This window comes from Eleutherodactylus coqui, chromosome 11, assembly GCF_035609145.1.
Source record: "Eleutherodactylus coqui strain aEleCoq1 chromosome 11, aEleCoq1.hap1, whole genome shotgun sequence".
NCBI lineage: Eukaryota > Metazoa > Chordata > Amphibia > Anura > Eleutherodactylidae > Eleutherodactylus > Eleutherodactylus coqui.
In genome coordinates, this window is record NC_089847.1 from 42093323 (window position 1) to 42117576 (window position 24254).

General features: G+C 40.4%; 1 protein-coding gene across 1 annotated transcript; it reads right to left on the bottom strand.

The window, feature by feature from the left end:
- Window positions 1–955: 955 nt before the first annotated feature.
- On the bottom strand, window positions 956–8081 carry CBLN1 (cerebellin 1 precursor). The gene is made up of 3 exons (XM_066583126.1): window positions 7445–8081; window positions 5719–5838; window positions 956–2325 (listed from the first exon to the last, which is right to left on the bottom strand). The coding sequence occupies exons 1-3, from the start codon at window positions 7700–7702 to the stop codon at window positions 2128–2130; spliced, it is 576 nt and encodes a 191-aa protein (XP_066439223.1). The 5' UTR covers window positions 7703–8081; the 3' UTR covers window positions 956–2127.
- Window positions 8082–24254: the final 16173 nt, after the last annotated feature.

Below are 24254 nucleotides of genomic sequence, written 5' to 3' on the forward strand. Positions count from 1 at the left end.
TAGATAGATATGAGATAGATACATAGATATGAGATAGGTATTAGATATGAGATAGATAGATAGATGTGAGATAGATAGGTTGATAGATATGAGATAGATAGATATTAGATATGAGATAGATAGATAGATAGATATGAGATAGATATTAAAAATGAGATAGATATGTAGATATTAGATGAGATAGATAGATATGAGATAGATAGATATTAGATAGATAAATAGATAGATATGAGAAAGATATTAGATATATAGATAGATAGATAGGAAATAGATAGATAGATAGATATTAGATATGAGATAGATAGATAGATAGATAGATAGATAGATAGATATGAAATTGAAAGATCTAATATAATAAATATAAATAAGATGATTGATAGATGCTGTAGAAAAGCTGAAAGAATTGCAGAACAGAAGCACTTGCAGATGTGCACTGAGATGGATTTTGGGCACTTTGTCCGTACTCAGATATATCTGCCTGTGTACACTTCACAGGAGTGAGTCAAGTAGTATGGGAATTACATCTTGTCATTGTAATAATAACCTCTGCAGAAACAATCAAGCTGTAGATATGATGGAGTCACCTGGTGTGTTGCAAAATCTAGCAATGTCCCCATCAGCTCAACAAAACTATTACTAAGACAAAACTGAGGATAAATAAGGAGACTTTGCTTATTATGCTGGTATTAATTTTCCCCTTAGGAGCTAATTAAGTTCCTTCTTGAAGCCAGGGGCTTGAAATAAAGCCACGGCATATTAACTCTGCAGTATCCACTCCCATACTGAGATATTAGGGGGGAATATACGAGACATATAGACATTCCAAATAAAAGATTTTGATATATTTTATCATCATTGCCACACGGATGCATAAATAAAAAATGTTAAAAAAATAATCAGATTTCTTACACTTTTATTTCACTGGTAATTTAAGATACAATCAAATCTCTTCCCATATTCACTATCATAAAAGTAGTCATCTCTGAGTGCTGCAAAATTATAGCATTTATATTTTTGGAAACAAGAGTAAAAATTATAAAATAGCCAACCAATGACAATAGTAAGAAATGATAAACCGTGACATATCGGACGGCTGCATACAGATAACATCTGAGCAGAAAAAGGCTTTAAAATATATTTTTATATCATATGTATATACAGGTAATACTTTTGTGTGTCTGTATGCGCATTATTACATTAGGTATCATTTTTATAATGTACATGGTTCCGGAATAGGTTGGGTTTTTTTTGGCTAAAATTCCCTTTCGAACATGCAACATTAAAAGTGTAAACCTAGAAACAATTCCGTTAAACAAACAGAAGACAGAACAGAACCCTAACCCTAAAGAAATCCAAAATCCGAGTCATAAAAAAACATTTTGCATTGTCTGATCATACTTTATATTATACACAGGATCATACTTTTGGCATATGACTGGGACACTGTAGCTAGGGATCTGACTGAGAAATAGATGAACTCTTAAGACCCTTAGAAATAAGGGTTAGGGGACTTGAAGCAAACGACATTCCAGCATTCACACTTATAGTACAGAGTATAATATTAAAAGTTGGATATACTTCTATCGCTTGTATTTGGGCCACATTTTACAGAGCAGAACAAGCATCGGACATGTAGCAGCCTTTATTTCCACAATCACTCAGAAATACAGAGAAATATTGAATACACACCATTCTGCCACTGTGCCTTGTTAGATATTTCTGGTGTTAACCTAGAAGCCAATATACATGATATCTCTATAGTATTCTCTATCGGTTGTTCAACTGAGACAAATAAAATGATGGATGGCGTAGATGGGGTTAAAACAGATACCGTACTTGGGTAACAATGATGTAAAACAAAAGGATGCAAACCAAAAGACGTCTTTTTTTTTTCCAAAAAGTGCAGAATAATGAAATGACAGCTGATTGATCTCACTAGTTCCTTGTCTGGTACAATAATAAAGTTTTCCAAAGCAGGTGAACACACAATTAGATATGTAGGGTCTTGGATATTTCAAAGTGAAAAACGTCCCATCTGAGTCTCTTAGTGCAGCTATTTTGGGCCAATAGCAAACAATTTCTCCTTTATTTTTTTGTCACTTGCTGCTCTAGGAAAAAAAAGTCACTTTAAAGGGGAAATACCAGAAATCCAGAAAATGTTGAAAACTTCCATCCTCCCATCAAATTGCCCTTGTCTAGTTTTAGGTAAGCTCTGTCCCCTTTCTCCATTTGAATAAGAACACCATTGCTGGCTGCTTCTCTTGTCACATCCTGGTCGCCCGCAAAGGCAGAAATCACAGGCCATCCGTTTAACATCAAGCTTACCTGAAGTGCAAAAAAGTAGCAGTCAATTGAGGCATTATTATATGAGATTCTGTAGGACAATGAAGACATGTTGGGATGGGATGGGAAATTGGAATCACATCACAGCGTTGGTGGGGTTGTCTTCTACAGTCTGGTGGGCTTCAAAGCTTCGAGATATATTCTAAAAAGATCATTATTCATGCACATTACATTATTCGTTGCTGAACACAAGTCCTATGGGTAACATTGACCACTTGGGTCCCATTAGTCGTATCTAATGCACAGACCAAAGGACCCTACTTAGAAGCAAGGTAGAGTTTCAGAATGTGGCAGCCATTCAGTCCAGCTAGTAGAGTAGTGTACTTACCTAATACTTATAATGTTATAAAACAATCAAGATCTTAGGCACTAGGAGAGAAGAATTTGACTGCATCTTTAAGAGATATTTGATCGGGAAAAGATATATATATATATATATATATATATATATATATATATATATATATATATATATATACACACCCCTATGAAGTTGGACTTTCATCTTTGATCAGTCTACCTGTCTACCTTTTATATCTATGTATCAATCAGTTTCATATAATTCTATATCTCTTACATATCTTCTTTCTTCATCTCTCTATGTCTCTTTCATATCCATATATCCATCTACGTCTCTTTTATATCTGTGCATTTATCAATTTCATATCTATCTATCTCATATCTGTCTATTATCTATCTATCTCATATCAATCTATTAATATATCTATGTATCTCATATCTATCTATCTATCTATCTATCTATCTAGCTATCAATCTCATATCTATCTATCTATCTATCTATCTCATATCAATCTATTAATATATCTATGTATCTCATATCTATCTATCTCATATCTATCTATCTATCTATCTATATATCTATCTATCTCATATCTATCTATCTATCTATCTATCTATCTATCTATCTCCTATCTATCTATCTATCTATCTATCTATATATCTATCTATCTCATATCTATCTATCTTTCTATCTATCTAAACATACATAGTTTGCCATTTTTTTCATTAATTTAAGGTTGCATTCTTTGCATATTGTTAGATAGGGTTATCTACTGCCTTATGAAAAACTACAGTTGACACATTCTGATAGCATAATGCGCAGTGCCAAATGACAAACTCAGCACTGCTACATCTGTACAGTACATATTTTACGTCAACCCATCTAACCAATGAAAGAGTGATAATAATCTAGGTCATAGGTCACTTTTCCAACAGCTGCGTCATGAAGGGTTAAATGATTACTGATGTAATATCTGAGGTGCAGTTTGCTCGCATTTTAATGATGAAGCATTGCTCATTCTGAATTCCTTGCTGCAAACATTGGACTAAGCAGAAAGTCCAGATGTGTGCTTTCTAGACACAAATATTAAATGACCAGCGCATCAGATTATAAAAGTGCCAGACTCTGGAGGCTCTCCACAAGCACCTTGCAATATTAATTCTCCTGTAGCAGGAACAGTTACCTATCACCTTCCCCTTCCCAAATTCAAGGATGACCATTTTACACATTACTTGTCTTGCTCTCTTACATTGTATCTCACCTTTCTGCGGTTCACATTTAGGAAAATCATATATGACTCCAGAAAGTCATGTGACCAATGAATGCTCTGATACTTTATTTTATAAGCTGATACACATTATGTTACTCTTTATAGCATTTCACTAGAGATATATAGTATCTATGAGGCTTGCTGATGGACCTCAAGTCACAACATGCCCATGTCACCAGGAAAGATGCTTTATGATTTCTCACACCCGGAGCATAAATAGGACACATTAGCATATTATGTCTCATGGAACCAAATGCTGCTTGTTAGTGAACATATAGAGATGACAGATCAAAAGCAGATCCATTAATATCTCCTGGACTCTGCCCAATGCAGATGATGCTTCGAAAAATTAGCACCAATTTCAGCACATCCTTTTTAACACCCTGTTTGCAAATTATATTGTATACCAGGGCGATAGAAAATGATAGCAAACAGTCTTTTTAATAGAAATTGGTAGAATACAGAGTGATTGCCTGTTTTCATTAACGGGAGAAGCCATATGGCGGAAGCGTAGATAATAAGTGCTAGAATAACTGCATCTGCCGCCCGGTGTGGGCTATACATTACTTGAAATCAGGAGGTAGACTACACTGTGACTAGCACAATCTCCGAAGGGGCTCACTACTTGACCTCAGAGATACAGTGATGATGAAAACAGTATATTACATTTTATAGAGTATTGTGCAAAAGTTTTAGGCAGGTGTGGAAAAAATGCTGCAAAGTCAAAACTAATTTTGAAAATAGAAGGCGTCTGACTCCACATTTTTTTCTGCAGCAGGACAACAATTGCAAACAAAAAGCCAATGTCATTAAGAAGTATCTTCAGCATGAAGAAGAACATGGAGTCCTGGAAGTGACAATTTGGTCACACAAAGCCCTGATCTCCACATCATTCAGTCTGTCTTGGATTACATGAAGAGACAGAAGAATTTGAGTGAGCTATATCTACAAAAGATCTGTGCTTTGTTCTCCAAGATGTCTGGAACAGCCTCCCTGCCGAGTTCCTTCAAAAACTGTGTGCAAGTGTCCCTAGAACGATTGATGCTGTTTTAAAGGAAAAGGGTGATCACACTATATACAGATGCGATTTGCATTTTTTCTAGTTTATTCACTTAACATTTTGTTAATTTACACAAACGAACTATTATCACACCTGTGTTAATATCTTACTTTGCAGCACTTTTTCCGTACCTGCCTAAAAACTTTTGCACAGTAATATATATATATAGATAGATAGATAGATATAGATAGATAGATGATAGATAGATATAGATATAGACATATATAGATATATGTTTATCTATATATGTCTACATATAGATATATATACTGAAATGTTCTGTCTCTCTTTCTCTCCTAGTAAAAAGGGCCTAAAGTTTTTTTTTTACTTGCTTATTCATTTTTTTTTAATCATTTTCATATAATAAAACCATAATGACACCATCGAACTCAAATTCCTGGAAGACGTAAACTGCTAGGAAAGTGAAGCGTAGAATGTATTTTAAAAGTTGTGACTAGACTTTGGTTTTTTCATCACCGTAAAATAACAATACAACTTTGGTCTCTTCTATAAGTAACAGGAAGAGTCCATATAAATGACTTAGTGTAAGGATGGTTCACACGTGCCGTTTTGATGCAGTTTTTAAGCAAAGCTGGAAGTAGATGCAAAAAGAAGGACATCTATAAAGTAAAGGCTCACCGCCTGTCAGCATCCACCCCGGAGCTAGGGACAATCTATTGCATCCAAACGGCTTGTGTAAATGTGGACACAGAAACAAATAAACATCCCGATTCGCAGCCTCACCTGAATGGTTTGTCGATTGTAGACCTTCACCACATGGAAATTGAAGCTGTAAATCCCTTTCCTGGGGGATATGAAGGTGCTTCGTTCTGAATCAAAATTGCTTCCAATATTAACCAATATCTAGATTTTTGAAAACAAAGAAAATCCAAGTTTAACATCATCGCTGATTACTAGAAGCCAAGAAAGAACGGCAGGAAATAATGAAAGGGCCTTCAATCGTTTCACAACATTCTGCAAGCAATGCTGATGTGCACCTGTCATTACAACTCACTCCAGTTATATCTAGTGAATGTTTGCTTGGAATGACCGAAAGAATAGATTCCAAAAAGTTAGTTATTTATGCTTTTTTAGTGACTTTTTTTAGTAATCCAGATAATACAATATCTATGAGTGTCTAGGCTAATATCATGTATTGGTGGCATGACTTGCATGACTTGAAGACACTGAATCATTGGACAATAAGATGATGATAACTGGGTATATTTTACAGCACCGCAAGACAGCTTTGTAGTGTGGAAAGATGTTAATATAAACAGTAGTTTTTAGTTCCGTTAGGTCATAAAACCACCCGGGTGATCAAACACTGCCGATAGGTTTATTGTCATTATATATGGCCTGCTGCTGTATACTGGGGAGTTCATACCATATCAATCATTGTGTGGCATTTAGTTGTGACTTCTGCACCAGATAAATTAAATGCCCTTTGCATACTACAGCCCATAAATTATATAGAGTAGATTATGCCAATGGAATATTGGCCATATTAACCATTTCATCCCATTAAAAGTAACACTGATTTCAAGTCACTAGATAGACTTTCTAAGCACCAGACAGGCAAGTTAACTGGTTTGTAATTGGTTCCTACAAGTGTCATAGTTAATTAACAGTCTTTATTGTAGAAGAAACTTGATTTTACTTATTAATGACCTACTGTAATTAGCAAATGATATTCCAAATGCAAATCCACTCTTGCACATGATTACTAAATAGTAGTCTACGACAAGGAATATACTAATGCCTTGGTTAGTACCCGGCACCACTTTAGCTTTCTAAAGTTATCGAATCCTCTGAAGATTTTGGTTGGTGCTTTTAAAAACTTGTTCACACGTCTGTCATCCAATACATTTAGTGTCAATGCATCTTTTTAGCAGTTTCTTCTGCACGATCTTAACTAATATGCATAATATAACACTTTTGTCAACTGCATGAATAAAGGAAAGATCTGAGAAACAACAGCTTCACGTAGACATTAAAACAATGATGACCATAAGCCTGGTTTGCTCTACACACAGTTTAGATGCCACAACTTGGATCTTCACAAATCCTTCTTTCTTCTCGGTCTACTATTATCTTATTGTAGTCGGAATTTCTTTCACAGTTAAGAGCAATAAAGCAATAAAACTTTTGGGTTCAGTTGACTTTCTAGAAATACAGTATTTGGTATGAGGTGTTGCAATGGATTCGAGGATTATTCGGATTGCACAATTTTTCCCTCCACCCAAAGGCAAATTTTCTTTTCCATTTCAAAACATGCATTATAGGTTGAATTAGGTAAGACTAGTAGTTAAGCCTGTATAACTTGCAACGCTCTGCTCAGGTACTTGATTTTCTGCACATAGCATAACACACAACATCTACTCCCACCACCTGCTCAACCGATAGGCATCACAATGACTTTCTAGAACACATACTATAAAACTACTCATGCTCTTCATGCTTTACTTACCTGGTCAAAGTATATAGTCATGGATCTGTTACTCATCTCAGAGGGCTCATGGTTTGTGCTCCTTATGGCAGAGAAAGCCACTTTAGCACTTCCAGAGCGCACAGAGATGCCCAGTGCAGTGCCAGTTGGGTCAGCAGTCGGGTTAGAGTCACAAACCACCAGGCATTTTCCTTCCAGCAGAATAGGTTCCGTTTCATTCTGACCGCTAGTCATCCCTGCTAGCCATGCCAACCCCAGTACCAGCTCCAAGATCCACATTGCTATAGAAGCTCGCTGGGTAGTATGAGATCCACTTGAGCACTCAAACACCTCAACGTCCCCCTTAGCTTCCAAATCTCCTCCCTTCTGCTTCTTGTGAGAAATATAAATAGACCATCAACCTCTAGCGATGTCCGAAGAGCCTTGTAGTTTGCACTTAATGGGGATAAGCAGAGCTACTCTTAAAAGGCACTTTACCCACTTAGAGAGTGCTCTCCAGTGCGTCCATTCACCACCTGCTTCCTCCGACTCTGTACGCTCTTTAACTCCTCTACGAGGACTGTCTGGCTCAATATTTTAGCGCTTGCATATCAGCGTTACCCAATGCTGCGCCCTTGGTTGAGCTCAAGACATAGTGTAGCTCCTGCTACAACATAGATGCATCCAGTACTACAGAGCAGAGCTGAAAGATGCACGAGAGAGAAGGTGGGGGCTAGTCTTCAACCCCTCCTTCCCCACTCATCACCAATCCATAGTCACAAGCCTTTACAGGGCAGCGAATCTTCAACTGGGCTGCTTCGCTCCATGTGACAGCTGTGGCTTTGTTATAGGAGTCAAAGGCAGGTGGTGACTGCTTCTCTCTCATTCTTGCTCAGGTCTGAATATGGCAAATGGATCATTACTGCTCTATCTCCTTGCACTGCTGGCTATAAGGTAAGTGAGAGTGGCAGATAACAGACACATACAGGGAAACCTGTTCCTTTTATCATGGGGAGCAGCAAGTATCCTGTTTCTTAAAGAATTCACCTGCTTTGACTGTAGAGTGCATTGAGTTGTGCACAGAGAAATTAGTACTTTCTATATAACACAAGTTATTTTCTATGCATTGTACAGCGTAAAGGTCATTTTGCACAATTGATTCACTTGTGTCACGTGTACAGTGTGTAAATACTCGAATAGATAAATAGGTAATAGCCAGGTATCCTTGGAAACTGTCAAAAAGTCAATTCTGAGACTATTTGCTCACTGAGCAGCTGGAACTTTAGGACTTAGCAGAAAAAATAAGTTTAAAAAAAAAAAACTCTAATAAATTTCATTTCTGGAAGAATTACAGACAGGATTTTAAGAGTCAATCATATTATTAAAAGGCACTGGCAGAATTCATAATAACATCTCCTGTAGTGTTAAGTAGGTTTTACCTAAGTGCACATTTGATGTGTCATGACAATTTTTTCTGCAATCCATATGGCTTCTATAATATCTTGTACTTTATAGGTATGTCACATATTTTGGCATTTGACAATGAAAACTTGGTAATAGCTACTTTCACTCATACAAAAAGTTTGAAGCATAGAACTTTGTCTGATGTTTGTATTGTTGTTGACAGAATGTAACAATTTTAAGAGATGCTAAAACTAAATTACGTCATATATCTCATAGAGGTTTCGATAAAATCTTTGGGCCAGGGGCATAACTATGTGGGGGCTGAGTTTGAAATTCGATGGAGCGTGATGGGGCCCATAAGGTCACCATGCTACATCTGGGGACATCAGGGCGGCATGGTAGCTCAGTGGTTAGCACTGTTGTCTTGCAGTGTTGGGGTCCTGAGCTCAAATCCCACCAAGGACAACATCTGCATGGAGTTTGTATGTTCTCCCTGCATTTGTTTGGGTTTCCTCCCACACTCCAAAAACATACAGAACAGTAAATATAGACTGTGACCCCAATGTAGAAACAACCCGATGTCAAAGTGCTGCATAATACGTATGCACTATATAAATAAAGGTCATTATTATTACTAGTGGTAAGCAGGGATAATTTTGGGGGGGGGGGCTCTGATATAGATTTTACATTGGGCCCCCGGAGTTTCAAGTTACACTTCTAGTTTGTACTTTTGGTTAAGAGGTTTTGAAGAACAGCAATAAACATAAAAAAAACAGGGTGTGTTGAGTCCAGGTAGTTTTTGGCGCATTAACCCTTTACTTTCTTAACACCTAGATGTGCTTAGCTCAGAAAGAGTTATGTTTTGTTGTGTATAACACGTAAAGGGATTAGCAGACTCTGTTTTATGCCTGCAATAACTCCTGGGTTTATATGACAGATACCCTGATTTCAAGGACACAAACAACCAGCCTGGGGCTAAACAATTTTTATTATAGCAGTTGTTTTTTACCACCAGCTGAAAGATTTCCAATATCCACTGAACTACCTCCATTAAAAACTAACATCACATAGTGGAGGCTCAAATTACTTGTGACTCTTCCCATTTTAGTAACTTCACTGATAAATGTCACTGCCAAATGAAATACGGTTCTCCTTAAATTGTAGGTCTACCCAACATGTAGGAAAGAAGCAGTCTATGTAGTACCAGCACTGCAGCAGATATGAGTCTCTGCATATGTTCTATTATAAGCATTACCTATGTAATATGTGATTTGGCACAATAATTCAGTTATACCATAGTGTATGTCACCCACATTATGTCTTCTCCAAAATATACCATCAACAACTACAACAAAGGTCACTCAGGCAGTTGCAGTTTTTGCAAATCTCAAAAAACACCCTAAAAACACTCCACCTAGAATATGTTATATTTTGGAAAAATAGATTCTAGGGACAAAAACGTCAAAAAGAGCCAGAAACAAAATTGTGTTGCGTATAGTCCCTGATTTACTACAAGTAAACATCCAATGTTAATAACTAAAAAACAACTTAAAGGGAAACTGTAACATTTAACATGGTGTCTGAAGGCAGCATATTACAGAACAGGAGGAGCTGAGCAGACTGATATATTGTTTTGTGGGAAATGGTTCAGTATAACTTCCTGTTCTATTTATGCCCAGGAGTCCGGTGGGCGGTCCTAGCAGTGATTGTCAGCTACCTCTATATGTAAAGTCATAGAGGCAAGAATGTCAATTGCTGATAAGACCACCAACTGGACTGCTAAGCATAGATAGGACCGGGATTTACATAATTAAAAAACAATTTATACTGGAACTTTTTCTACAATAATATAAATGAATCTGCTCAACTCCTCATTCATTTTAATGGGAACTGCCAGAGATAGCTAAGTTCAAGCACTTGGCAATTTTTGGTGGTCCCATTCATTTCAATGAGATTGACAGTGATTGCCGAGCGCTCAAACTCGGCTATCTCCAGTGGCCGAATTAAAGGTATACACCAAAATTACAAGTTGTCCTCTGTCTACAAGGTCGGCGGATAGCTTTTTGAATGGTGAGGGTCACACCACTGAGACTCCCAACAATCTCGAAGAATAGGATCCTGTGTCTCCTGTGTTCCCTTCGGGATTACTGCACTCCCTGCAGTGAGGAGGAACTGAATGGAGCTCCATTTATTCTAATGTCACTGCGGTGGGAGAAGGGACTCCCACAGTGACAGGCAAAGATGGACATGAAATCCCCATTGTCAATATCAGCAAGGGTCTCAGCGGTGAGAGCCCAGGGATCAGCAAGTTATTCCCTATCCTGTGGATGTGGGATAGCTTATAATTTTGGCATATCCCCCCTAATGTTAATTATGAAAAGACAGATGACGAAAAAATGACACATTCCAAGTGTGTAAGTGTGTGGTCAGCAGAGAATATATATATATATATAAAATGTACTTACTGGAATGAGAGGGTCGCGGACATAGGCGAACCTCCTCAAAAATCCAGATTGACTTCTAAAGTATCACATATTATCCAGGTTTCCTTGGAGAGTAGATACTCCTCCGGTGTTGATTTCATAAGCACAGGACAATTGGTGCAATACAGGTAATGCAACACATTTCAGATGGCTTACTGACAAATGTGCCTCCTTTTTCAAGCATATGACATAGAGACATGTTTATAGTGTAAATACTACTTATAACTGGGAGACCGGAAGTGGTTGAGTGGTTTAACCCCTTAAGGATCAAGCACAGTAAATTTACGGCACTTGGCCTTGGGCTTTAATCCTGGCCAGTAGCAAAAATACAACATGGGATTTAAGCTCCTGCAATCTAGTAGGAACAGGTCATGAACTTTGCTGTGGGTCACAGCTAAGGACACGGAGGAGAAGGCAGATGTGGGTGATACCCGCTTCTGCCTTCTCACTTGCAGGCTACGTAAGGAGCACTATGTAGTAAAGAGAGAATGCAGAAGTATTACTTCCATGGGCAAATTTGAATTGCGGAATTCAAGCTGCCCATTGGAAAACATGGGCGTCCACAGCTGAATTAAAGCATGCAGATTTGTTTTGCGGACCTTTTGGTCCAGAAAACAAATCACAGCATGCTCCATTTTGCTGCGGTTACCACACAGGTAGCTTCCATTGAAGTCAATAGAAGCCATCTGATCTGCTACCCATCTGCAATTGAATTGCGAACAGACAGCAGATTTTGCAGGAAAGCAGGAGATTTTTAAAAAAAAATCTCTACTGCACATGTGCGGTGGCGCGCCGGCTGGAACTTCTGCACACATCCACAGTGAAGACCCGGACAGGTAAGCACGGTCCTTGGCCGTGGACAGGGTTGGATTCCGCTGCGGGCTTCTGCATGTGGAATCCGACCCGCCCATGGACTTGAGGCCTAACGGTAAAGGCCTGTCATTTAGTCCCTCCAGCAGCCCTGATATAATCAAATTATTTGTGGATTTAATTTTTTAAATAAGAAAGCTCCCCCCATGCAGAGACATCGCCATAAAGAATCTTGAGGACTCCCAAAACCACATCTCAACAATTACCAACAACTCCATGGGCGAACCCAACAGGTCCTACCCTGAAGTGGAGAAGGAGGTGAACTTTCATCTACAGAAGTAGATGAAAACACATGGAGTGTTTTCATAGAAACATAGAATGGTAGAATGGTAGACAGCTTAACGCTGCCTGTGATTGGTCCCTGCGCTCAGCCAATCAGAGGCAGCGCTCAGCTATTTATTGAATTCAGCCATTGATTGAATTCAATGAATGGCTGAGTGCTGCATCTAATTGGCTGAGCACTGGGACCAATCACAGGCAGCGCTCAGCTGTCATTCAATGGCTGAGCGCTGCCTCTGATTGGTCACAGCGCTCAGCCAATCAGAGGCAGAGTTTTCTTCTGGTGGAGATTTTTAGCGCCGCTAGGTGATGTATTATTTTGTTTTCTTTCTTTCACTTAGGGCTTATTTTCAGGGAAGGGCTGGTATTTCAAGCACTTCCATGAAAATCACTACGGAGGTTGCCAGCATCTTACAGCTTTCAATGAAGCTGGCTGTAGCGCCGGCTCCATTGAATTCAATGGGATAGCATTGCGATCCTCTGTCACAGCTGTCACAGCTGTGGCAGGAAATTCCTTCATCCCCGCGGGGAGTCTCCTTGTCACTGAAGACTGTGATAATGCTGTCACAGTGTTCAGTGATGACGGGACTCCCCGCGGAGATGAAGAAATCCTCTGCCACAGCTGTGGCAGAGGATCAAGATCTTCTCTGTATGTTGTCAATGGGGCTGCCACCGCGGCCCTGTTAACCACAAGGTAAAACCCCTGAATGTGACAGCATCCAGGGGTTTCACATCCAAGGAATCCCCTGCTGTAGCTGTCACAGCCGCAGCAGGGGATAGCGGGCAGTGCACTTTATGTGTGAATTTTGAACGAACCCAAGTGCAATTTTTAGAACGTACCACCCGCTTTGGTCTCGCAAATTTTTAACGCATGTGTTTTGCGTTCATTTCACGCAAGAAAATGTGCCCAAAAGAATGCCCATCTGACTGAGCCCTAAGATTGGCTTCACATGAACAAGAAAATTGCGTGATTTTCTCTTTTCTGTGATTTCCCCTTCTCTGTGATTTTAAAATCTAAATATGCTCAAGTGCCTCATTTAGTAAAAAAGCAGATTTTAAACAAATGATTCACAATGGTTTCCTTTACATCAGTGATGTTTTCACTGATGCGATGTTGAGAGGATAAAAAAAAAAATCACAGCCTGCTTTGTCTTTTTGCAATGTGCGATTTTTTTTATCTCCCATGTTCCCCTAAGGAGCCTCATTTTTTTTTGCCTGCAAAGCAACAAGCGCACGTTGCAATGTGATCTTAACATTAAAAAAGTCCCATTGACTCTTGCGATAAAAAAAAAAATCACACTATTTTATCGTGGGTGGCAGAGATGCAATGAGAGATTATTCTCCAAAAAATGCATTGCCGATGCTCAAAAATCGCAGAACAGAGACATGGTTCTGCTGCGATTTTCTGACAGCAAAATTGCCATCGCCCATGGGAAGTTAGCCTTAGGGCTCCCACCCACCTGCCTTTTTTTCACGCGTTATAGCTTGCTTTTTTTTCTCGCGTTATAGCTTGCCTTTTTTCACACGTTATAGCTTGCCTTTTTTTCACGCGTTAAAGCTTGCTTTTTTTTCACGCGTTATAGCTTGTCTTTTTTTCAAGCGATTGTCAATGGGACTTTCTAATGTTAAAAACGCTTTGCAAGTTGGTGCGTTTTTAACATTAGAAAGTCCCATTGACAATCGCGTGAAAAAAAAGCAGCAATATAGCATGAAAAAAATGCAAGCTATAACGCGTGAAAAAAACGCAAGTGTGCAGGAGCCCATATGGCATGGAAAAAAAGCAAGCTATAACGCGTGAAAAAAAGGCAAGTGGGTGGGAGCCCTTACTGATATATTGGAACAAGAGGGCCAAAGATATATAACAAAGATAGGACATGTGGTGCGTGCAAGGATAGGACACGCGGTGCGCGCAAGGATAGGACATGACCTATCTTTGCTGTGTGTTTTCCATAGGCTCCTATTGGAACCTTGAAAGCATGCAGCACGAGCCTGGGATCGCGTGAACGAGCGACTTTACAGGGTTTGAAGTCGCCCGTTCACGCAATCTTTTCAAGACTACAATAGCGCTGTTTTCTCGCTGCTTAGCAGCGCAAAAACAGCGCTCATCTAAACGAGGCCTTATATTGAGGGGAGGAGGGGGCTGCTTAGTACTATTCTTACAAAAAGAAGCAGATACAGGGTATAAGGCCTAGAGATGGGAAGGCCTGGGAAAAAAAACTGAAAAATTGGGGAAAACTGTTTTTTTCCAAAGTCATTTTTTTCTGAAAAAAATATGTGTTAAAAATATGTTATTTTCCAATGATAAATAATATATCTATGGCGCGGTATTCAAACTATATAACTTTAAAAAAAACGCTTTGGAAAAAAATGGGAAAAAAATGGTTTTTTTCCCAATTTTTCTGAGCCTTCCCATCTCTATACTCAGGCCACAAGGTGTGTGTAGTGCAGGGCAACCCGCTGAATTGAAATATGGTGTCATTACCAGGTTGTAAGCCTGCAAGGTGAACTACACGTACCATGTGGCCTGACATCCTTAGGTTAGCTGTTCTGATTTTGTTGCTGAACATTCCGCCGGAGGGCATATTTCGTAATGCTGTTGCAGAATATTCCATCCTGTGGAAAGGCTCTCAGTCTATTATAAAGCTTGCATTCCTAACAAGATCTTTAGTTTTAGCAATATATATAACCAATTTGCCTATAGTGAGACTTTTTACTCCATTTTTGCATGTAATTAACAGGATTAGTTTGAAGATATGCATAGAGTGATTCGGAGTCCCAGAGGAGCAATGGCGGTGTTCTAACTTGAGCGAGCTTTCTATCACATCTTTTTGCTTCCTGATAATGAGATTGTTATTTATGTATGTTATTTATCCTGCCTCATCTCGCTTCTTTCCTACATACAATGTTCCTCCTACAATTTAAGAGAAAGTGTCACAGACTATTTGTGTGCGTTTTTATGCAAAGATATACATATATGTGTGCAATGAGCAGAGAATAGAACTTATTAATGTCAGTGGGTTCATTCTCATTAACATGCTTTAATAGGTCCTGCTCTATCTTTCTACATATTGCGCAAAAATGGTCCACATAGAAGTCAATGGGAGGTGCGCAAATGCGCAATACGCTTGGCAATTCCATGAAAAGCAGAAATGTTGCAGCCGTTCTGAGGTTTCCACCTTGCTTTCAGGCCAGACCAGGGTTTAGCAGCATTCCTACCTCTCCTGGAGCTGAGAGGTGTGGTGGTTGCAAGATTAATGTCAGTCAGCACCTGGTGCTAAGCAGCTCTGCTCCTATTTAAGCAGTGCTAACAGTTACTCCTGTGCTGGTTAATTCACTTCAGTCCTATGTTGGACAGCAGCGGAGCAACACAGAGTGGTGGAAGCTCTCCATTATAAGCTAAGTTCTTTGCTGTTTGGTTTTGTTTTGTTTCTCCTTTTGTTTTGTGCTAGGGCCCCCAGTGAGGGACTGGTCAGTGGCCCAGGTACGAGTGCAGGCTCGCACTTATCAGCGTGGTCGGTCTGCCGAGTAGGCAGGGCCCCCTCCCGGGTTAGGGGACGATAGGGAGAGTATTCCCCTTTAGATTTTGTTTCCTTTTGCACAGTTGCGCCTTTTATTTATGTTATTGAGGTTGCATGTTCTGTGGACGCAACAAGAAAATATCACAAATTTTGTGTGAATCCGGCCTTATGGCCCTTTTACATGGAAGAATTATTCTGTTTCTGTTTATCGATGGATTGTGCGAAACTGAGCGATAATCATTCTTCGGAAGCACATTTATTGCTCAGTTTTTTGCAGGCATACAACTCAACGAACAATCGGCCAGCTCATCTATAAACAGCTGCTTGTTAGTCTTTAAATGGAGATTGGCAGAAGAAGAGATACCAACGCACTTCGCCTCCATTCAATAAACGAGAGAGAGAGAGAGGTCTGCATGGAAAATGCTCGGGTCTCCCATTAACTTCAATGGGGTTCATTGCTCGAAATGAGCTCTCGAGCATTCCAAAAAACTCGACTCGAGCAACGAGCACCTGAGCATTTTGGTGCTCGCTCATCTCTAATCGTGACATTACAAAGGTTTCATGAAACAGGGTTATTGGACTTGGGAGCTTTTTCCATTAGTTACGTGATCTTTCCATTAGTTTCTAGATACTTTATAATTACTGGTATCAGCATCATTACCATGTTCTGGTCCACAGAGTCTTGTAATTAGAGAATTTTGCATGAACTTTGCTGCTTTCACATCTGCATTAGGGTTCAGTTCTGGGTTACGTCTCTTTGCTCCATCAAACTACTAATGACCACTTATCTATGAGTATATATGTATGTATGTATGTATGTGAGTGAGTGATTCTTATACCCCACCCCTGTTAACATCATCGCTCCACCCCTTGGTGACGCCATTGAAGGTACTACAACATATATAAAACACAGAGTCTGACCGACAGAAGAACAACACAGGTAGGGCTCTTGGAAGGGGAGGACAAAAATAACAAAATGAGAAAACAACGAAGCTATTATTATCCCAGAAGACACAACTCAGCAGTCCTGACAGAAGACACCGACCTACCACCACCACAGAGATCTGGTGGGCTAAAGGACCTGTGGTGATGTCACTGCTGTGGGAGGAGCGAAGCTGTGTTTGTCTTGTGTGGTAATCAAGCTACTGTGTGTGTGATGTGCCACCAGAAACAATGTTACTATAATGTCCTAATAATTACTTGTTTTTGTTATAAAACTGAAAAAATCTGAGCCGTTTTTTCCCCCATTGAGTTCAATAGGGTTTCAAAAAAATGGCTCAGACGTATGTTTGTTTCCATTCCGTAAGGTTTCCATTTTTTTAGATGGAAAATAATGCTGCAGACTGCATTATCAACCACCAAGAAAGAACAGGTTACCGTACAAAAAATGAGCCCTTTCACCAAACCACCAATGGAAAAATAAAATAAATGATGGGGTAAAAAAATGGCAGCCGAAATTTTGTTTTTTATATCTTTCAAGCAGTACAATATTTGGTTTAGCCATGATTGTACTAGCCCACAGAATACAGATAATATGTCCTTTTTGCCGTGAACGCCATAAAAGCAACCTCCACAAAACTGCTGAAATTATGTGTTTTTTCCTTTATACCCGACTTCGAAATCTTAGAATTTTGCAATATATTATTCGGTACTTTAAATGGTACAATTGAAATATTCAACTCATCCAGCCAAAAACAAGCCCACATGCGGCTATGTTGCCAGAAAAATAGAAAGGCATGAGTTTTTGAATGTGGGGAACAAAAAATAAAATCACACTTGTACATAAACATCTTAGATTAAAAATCAGTTCAGCAGACCGCAAGTGGGGAAGTTATATGCAATATAGTTATAAGCATAATTAGTCTGCATTAGGACAAGCATATTTTTAGTCCATAATTGGTCCCCGTTTTGTGAACCATAACCCGCAGCTGATGCAAAGCTATGCAACTGTTAACATAAGTATATTTTTCACAGCCGTGTTTTAAAGCACAGCATGCGGAACTTGTGTCCATATTACATGAAAAATATGACCATTATAGTCTATGGAAAGTGTTTTAAATATGGATGCATCCATGATATCATCCATATGTCATCAGTATTTGCTTCTGTATTTACATACATTGGTAATATTTTGATTGGGCGAATAAAGTTCCATATTTGCCCTCTAGAAAATAAACCCAATAACAGTAAATGCGGAGGCAAATATTGATGAAATACAGATAACATACGGATGCAATGTCATCTTTAACATGTCACTATTAGGGCTTAGTCAGACTGGCGGAGATTCGCGCGTTGTTCCGCACGGAAAAAAACACAATTCGTGTGTGGGAAAAAAATCTGCATGACCACGTCTATTGCCACCCATATGTTCTATCTTTGGTAGGTGTGGATTTTCGCCCGCACATGCGGTGCGTTTTTTTTTTCTTTACGGAAAAACGCATCAATCTCTGCTCGTCTGACTGAGCCTTAACAGATATGTTACCACTCGCTCATGTAGAACTGGCCTTAAAGGGAAAAGTTATCCCTTACTATTGAAATGAATGGAGCCATTGAGCGCCACCTTGACCATCACTCCAGTCATTTGGAGACCTTTAAGAACCTCCGTAATTATGACTGGTGGAGTCGAGTCATCAGTAGAGATGAGCGAGCACCAAAATGCTCGGGTGCTCGTTACTCGGGACGAAATTATCGCGATGCTCGAGGGTTCGTTTCCAGTAACGAATCCCATTGAAGTCAATGGGCGACCCGAGCATTTTTGTATATCGCCGATGCTCGCTAAGGTTTTCATTTGTGAAAATCTGGGCAATTCAAGAAAGTGATGGGAACGACACAGCAACGGATAGGGCAGGCGAGGAGCTACATGTTGGGCTGCATCTCAAGTTCACAGGTCCCACTATTAAGCCACAATAGCGGCGAGAGTGGGCCCCCCCCCCTCCCAACAATTTTTACTTCTGAAAAACCCTCATTAGCAATGCATACCTTAGCTAAGCACCACACTACCTCCAACAAAGCACAATCACTGCCTGCATGACACTCCACTGCCATTTCTCCTGGGTTACATGCTTATAGCCGGTTCCACTGAAAGCAATGGGCTGCCGGCGTGCGCGGGATGAATTGTCGGGAAGGGTTTAAATATAGAAGCCCTTCCCTGCAATTCATCCAGAAATGTGTAAAAATAAAAAATATATATATACTTACGTTGTCCCGGCAGACGGAGTTCAGCGCGGCCTACAGTGGGTGTGAAGGGGGTGTGAGTCAGACCTGCCCCCTGATTGGCTCAGCCTGAGCCAATCAGAGGCAGGTCTGACTCATACTCCCTTCACACCCACTGCCGGCCGCGCTGAACTCCGTCTGCCGGGACAAGGTAAGTATATATATTTTTTTTATTTTAACACATTTCTGGATGAATTGCAGGGAACGGCTTCTATATTTAAACCCTTCCCGACAATTCATCCCGCGCACGCCGGCAGCCCATTGCTTTCAGTGGAACCTGCTGTATTGCCGGCTCCATTGAATTCAATGGGCAAACATCGTTCCTCTCTGCCACAGCTGTTACAGCTGTGGCAGAGAAGAATGATTTGTCTTCTATATGTTCTCAATGGGGTCGGCGCTGCTGCCGCCGGCCCCATTGAGCGCATATAGAGAAGAGAACAGGAATCGCAGATCGCAGATAGGTGCAATCTGCGATTTCTGACTATGGCCTAAGAAGGACTGTTGGGGTTCTTGAAGCCTAAAATAACTCCTAACGCTCTCCCTATAGCAGCTCCAGCATCAGCAGCACTTTCCCTGAACTATGTCAGAATGCATCTGTGGCGAGCCGCGGGCGGGCAGATTTTAATACTCGGGTGACACCTGATCTCGCCAGCCACTCACTGCAGGGGGGTGGTATAGGGCTGGAACATCACAGGAGGAAGTTGTAATGCCTTCCCTGTCTTTCTATTGTCCAGAAAAGCGCGCAAATTTCTCAGGGAAGAAAATGAAAGTGACTCGAACATCGCGTGGTACTCGTCTCGAGTAACGAGCATCTCAAACACCCTAATACTCGAACGAGTATCAAGCTCGGACGAGTACGCTCGCTCATCTCTAGTCATCAGTCAAACCGTCACTGATCAGATAGTTATGCCCTATATTGTGGGAAGGAGATCAACAATTTTCATGAGACAACCCTTTTACCCCTTTCCCACCCCATGACATACATGTACATCGTGGGAGGGAAACAGTTCAGCAGCATGTAGATGGGTGCTGGCTCACTTTTTTGCACACTTATCAGAGACTGGAATAAAAATGAATCAAAACAGAATAGATGTTTGGTATCACCGCAAAATGCATTGTTTCTTTATTTTGCCTCCCAAAAATGCAATAAACGTCATATTTACCCCAAAATGGTAGTACTAAAAACTATAGCTCATGACATAAAAGCAAACTCTCAAATAGCAGAGTTCATGCTAAAATAAAGGCGTTATGGGTCTTGGAATGCACCAATGCCGAAAGCTAGTTATTTTCCAAACATTTATTGTGCAAAAGTGCAAATGCCCCCCAAAAATATATATAATTTTGTAATCATCATAATTGCAACGATCCACAGAAAAAGGTTACCAGGTCATGTTATACCACATAGTGAACTCCATTTAAAAAATATCTGAATTGTTGTGTTCTTTCACGCCATTTCCCCCCAAAAAATGTATAACAGTTATATAATCTAGTACTGCATATATATCTTTGGCAGATGTGGTGCGGTTTGTTATCAAAACAACTCTGCCCTCATGTGTGTGTTATGTACCACTACAGGCTATGCCTCGCACTCATTATCACCATAGCATCTACAACAAACTTCATGCCTCGCATCCTCTACATCCACACAAGTGGTGTGAAGCTACCTCTCTCAATCGAACACACAAGCCTACATCATAGGCAATGATACTGTTTATGTCCAAGTATTTAGGACATTTTTCAATGTATATTCTACCACAATATTAATTATACTAGTAAGGGCTCCTGCACACTTGCATTTTTCTTGCGCGTTGTTTTTATGCACGTTTTTTTTTACTCGTAACTTGCTTCTGATTTCATTGGCTTGCTTGGTTTCATGTTGGCCCATATTTCTTTCTTTTTCGTTTTTTTCTATCTGCACAACATCATCACCTGCAATGTTAGTACTTATCCTCGCATTAAATAGTGTGGGATTAAATAAAAAAAACTATGATTTCTGTTTTTCAGAAACAGCACCACTCTTGTTCATACGCTGTGTGAGAGTTGCAGAGCAGCTTCATTCAAGTGATTGAGCCTGAGTTACAATACTAGTGACATTGTGTGAACTCCAGTAATGCTGTGTCTTGGAAAAATACATTTCTTAATTTCTGTACAAACCCTTTAAAGGTGGTGGATACCTTTTGGGGGGCAAATTATTTTCCATTTATATGCATGTATTTTGGCTTGAAAATCATTTTTGCAATATGGTTTAATTGAAAAGTTTGCACCATTTGTCTCCTGCAGCTTCTACATATCACTGTATATAGACACTGCAGTCTGAGTTTCAGTAGGAGGCTGGACTGATTGCTTAGGTTACTGTTACACGGGATGACTGTCAGGTTCTTTAGGAGCTGACAACCCTTCCAATGATATAGCTTCTCTGCTTTCACATAGAATCGATAATCACTCACCGAATGGAGGCGGAGCGCGCCTGAAATCTCTTACAGCTCAACTCCATTCAGAGTAAACAGGCAGTTGTTCATAGATGAACCACTTCCTGTTAAAACGGGCCAATAGTTTCTTTGATTTGAGGTGAGCTAAAAATCAGGTGAATTTGAAATATGGAAATGCATTCAGTGGGTCTCATGACCTGAATTCCGAGCAATATAGTAATATATGATGCTCAGACTTTGGGTCAGCAGACTCATGTCTAGGCCATAATGCACTTCCATATTACGGACGCAAACACATAGCGGAAATATGGCAGTGTGTCACCAGCCTTAATGTAAAAAAAAACGCTAAGGCATCACCCTCCCTGACCATGATATTCCTTAAAGGGGTTTTCTCGGGAAACAAGGATAGTTGATTGGCTGTGGTTCGTCACTCATGGCCATGGCCAATCAGTTGATTCCCGACACCGCTGTCAGTACAGACAGGACAGAAAGCTGATTTTGCTGCACATACAGCAGAGAGCTGGGTTGGTAGAGCAGCTGCAGCTTTCATTGATTTCAACAGGAACTGCACTGCCAACTGGCCCGCCAGCATTTGCTTTTGGAGCTGTTCTTACTCATACTGATGATGGGGATCCCAAATGGCAGACCACTGCTAATCATCTATTAGAGAATAGAGATGAGCGAGCACTCAAATGCTCGGGTCCTCGTTATTCGAGCCGAGCTTTTCGTAAAATTCTAGAGCTCTACTCAAGTAACGAATTCCATTGACTACAATGGGATACTCGAGCATTTTTGTATGTGGGCCGCTGGGTTCCGAGCTTTTTTTTTATTGGTTCGTGTATTTTTTTTCTCTCTCTCTCTATTTGCTATTGCTGGGAATCCCACCGACCCTGAGATTTCACTCCCAGTGAAAAATATATAGTAACATAATATTTTGGGCCGATAAAGGACATATGTCCATCCAGTTCAGTCTATTACCCCCTATTTTCTTGTAGAGGAAGACTAAAAAAACCGCATTGCCAATTTTCCCATTTGGGGGGAAAAAATTCCTTCCTGACTCCAGTCTGATATTCGGAATCACCGATCCTTCTGAAGTAATTAGTGATTATAACGTGTAATACTGTAACGCTCAAGAAAGATATCAAGGTTCCTCTAAACTCTTTTATCGAGTTCACCATCACCACATCTTCAGGCAGAGAGTTCCACAGTCTCACTGCTCTTACACAAAGCAACCATCTTCTGTGTCAGTGTAAAAACCTTCTTTCCTCTAGACGTAGAGGATGCCCTCTAGTTACAGTTATAGTCCTGGGTTTAACTAGATGATGGGAGAGATCTCTGTATTGTTTCCTGATATATTTATACATAGTTATTAGGTCGCCCCTCAGCCGTCTTTTTTGTAAACTAAATAACTTTAATTTTGATAACCTCTGTGGGTATTGTAGTCCGCCCATTCCATTTATTACTTTAGTTGCCCAACTTTGAACCCGCTCAAGCTCTTACATGTTCTTCTTGAGTACCCGGGCCCAAAACTTTACACAATATTCCATGTGTGATCTTGTAGTGACCCAGAACTAGTGGGAACCGGTCCTCTATAATGTTATGTGTCTGTCTCGTGCAATTGTCATATCAGGGTCTTATTTGTAGTGTGCAATTGGTATGTGTATTGCATGTCTGCAGCACTGAATGAGTTAAAGGGGTTGTCCCGCGAAAGCAAGTGGGGTTATACACTTCTGTATGGCCATATTAATGCACTTTGTAATATACATCATGCATTAAATATGAGCCATACAGAAGTTATTCACTTACCTGTTCCGTTGCTGGCGTCCCCGTCTCCATGGTGCCGTCTAATTTCAGCGTCTAATCTCCCGATTAGACGCGCTTGCGCAGTCCGGTCTTCTCCCTTCTGAATGGGGCCGCTCGTGCTGGAGAGCTGCTCCTCGTAGCTCTGCCCCGTCACGTGTGCCGATTCCAGCCAATCAGGATGCTGGAATCGGCAATGGAATGCACAGAGCCCACGGTGCACCATGGGAGAAGACCTGCGGTCCACTGTGGGTGAAGATCCCGGCGGCCATCTTCGCAAGGTAAGTAAGAAGTCACCGGAGCGCGGGGATTCGGGTAAGTACTATCCGTTTTTTTTTTTTTAAACCCCTGCATCGGGTTTGTCTCGCGCCGAACAGGGGCTATTGAAAAAAAAAAAAAACGTTTCGGCACGGGACAACCCCTTTAATGTCTGGATTATGTCTGAGAAATGTATCATGTTATATATGACATAATCACATGACTTGCAAGTATTTTCAAGGATGCTATGCTAGGCAGTCCCTGATAGCTAGTCTATGCAAGAGAGTCCGAGAGTAGTCAAAGAGAGGCAGTCTAAGAGTGCAAGTGCAAGAAGTTCTGTTCTCAAGTCTGTGAGTGACCGCCACAGACATTTCTCGGTCTATGTGTGGAGAATGGAGGAAGCCGAGCGATACCCTTCTGCTCGGTCTGGGCCTACTCTACCCAGGATGTACCAGTGCTACCACTAAGCACTGAGAGAGAGAAAGAAGGACCTTTTTTCTGCAAAGAACTTTAAGGTAACACCTGGTTACTTTTCCCTGTGACCTCCCCCAGTAGTAACTTGCGCGAGTGCCAAGCTACGGCTAGTTATTCTGATCTA

Coding starts and splice junctions, on each gene's coding strand:
- CBLN1 (XM_066583126.1), bottom strand. CDS start 7,702: ATGTGGATCTTGGAGCTGGTACTGGGGTTGGCATGGCTAGCAGGGATG. Junction 5,839..7,444: donor TGACTATATACTTTGACCAG/GTAAGTAAAGCA, acceptor TCAAAAATCTAG/ATATTGGTTAATATTGGAAG. Junction 2,326..5,718: donor ACAATCGACAAACCATTCAG/GTGAGGCTGCGA, acceptor TTTGCACTTCAG/GTAAGCTTGATGTTAAACGG.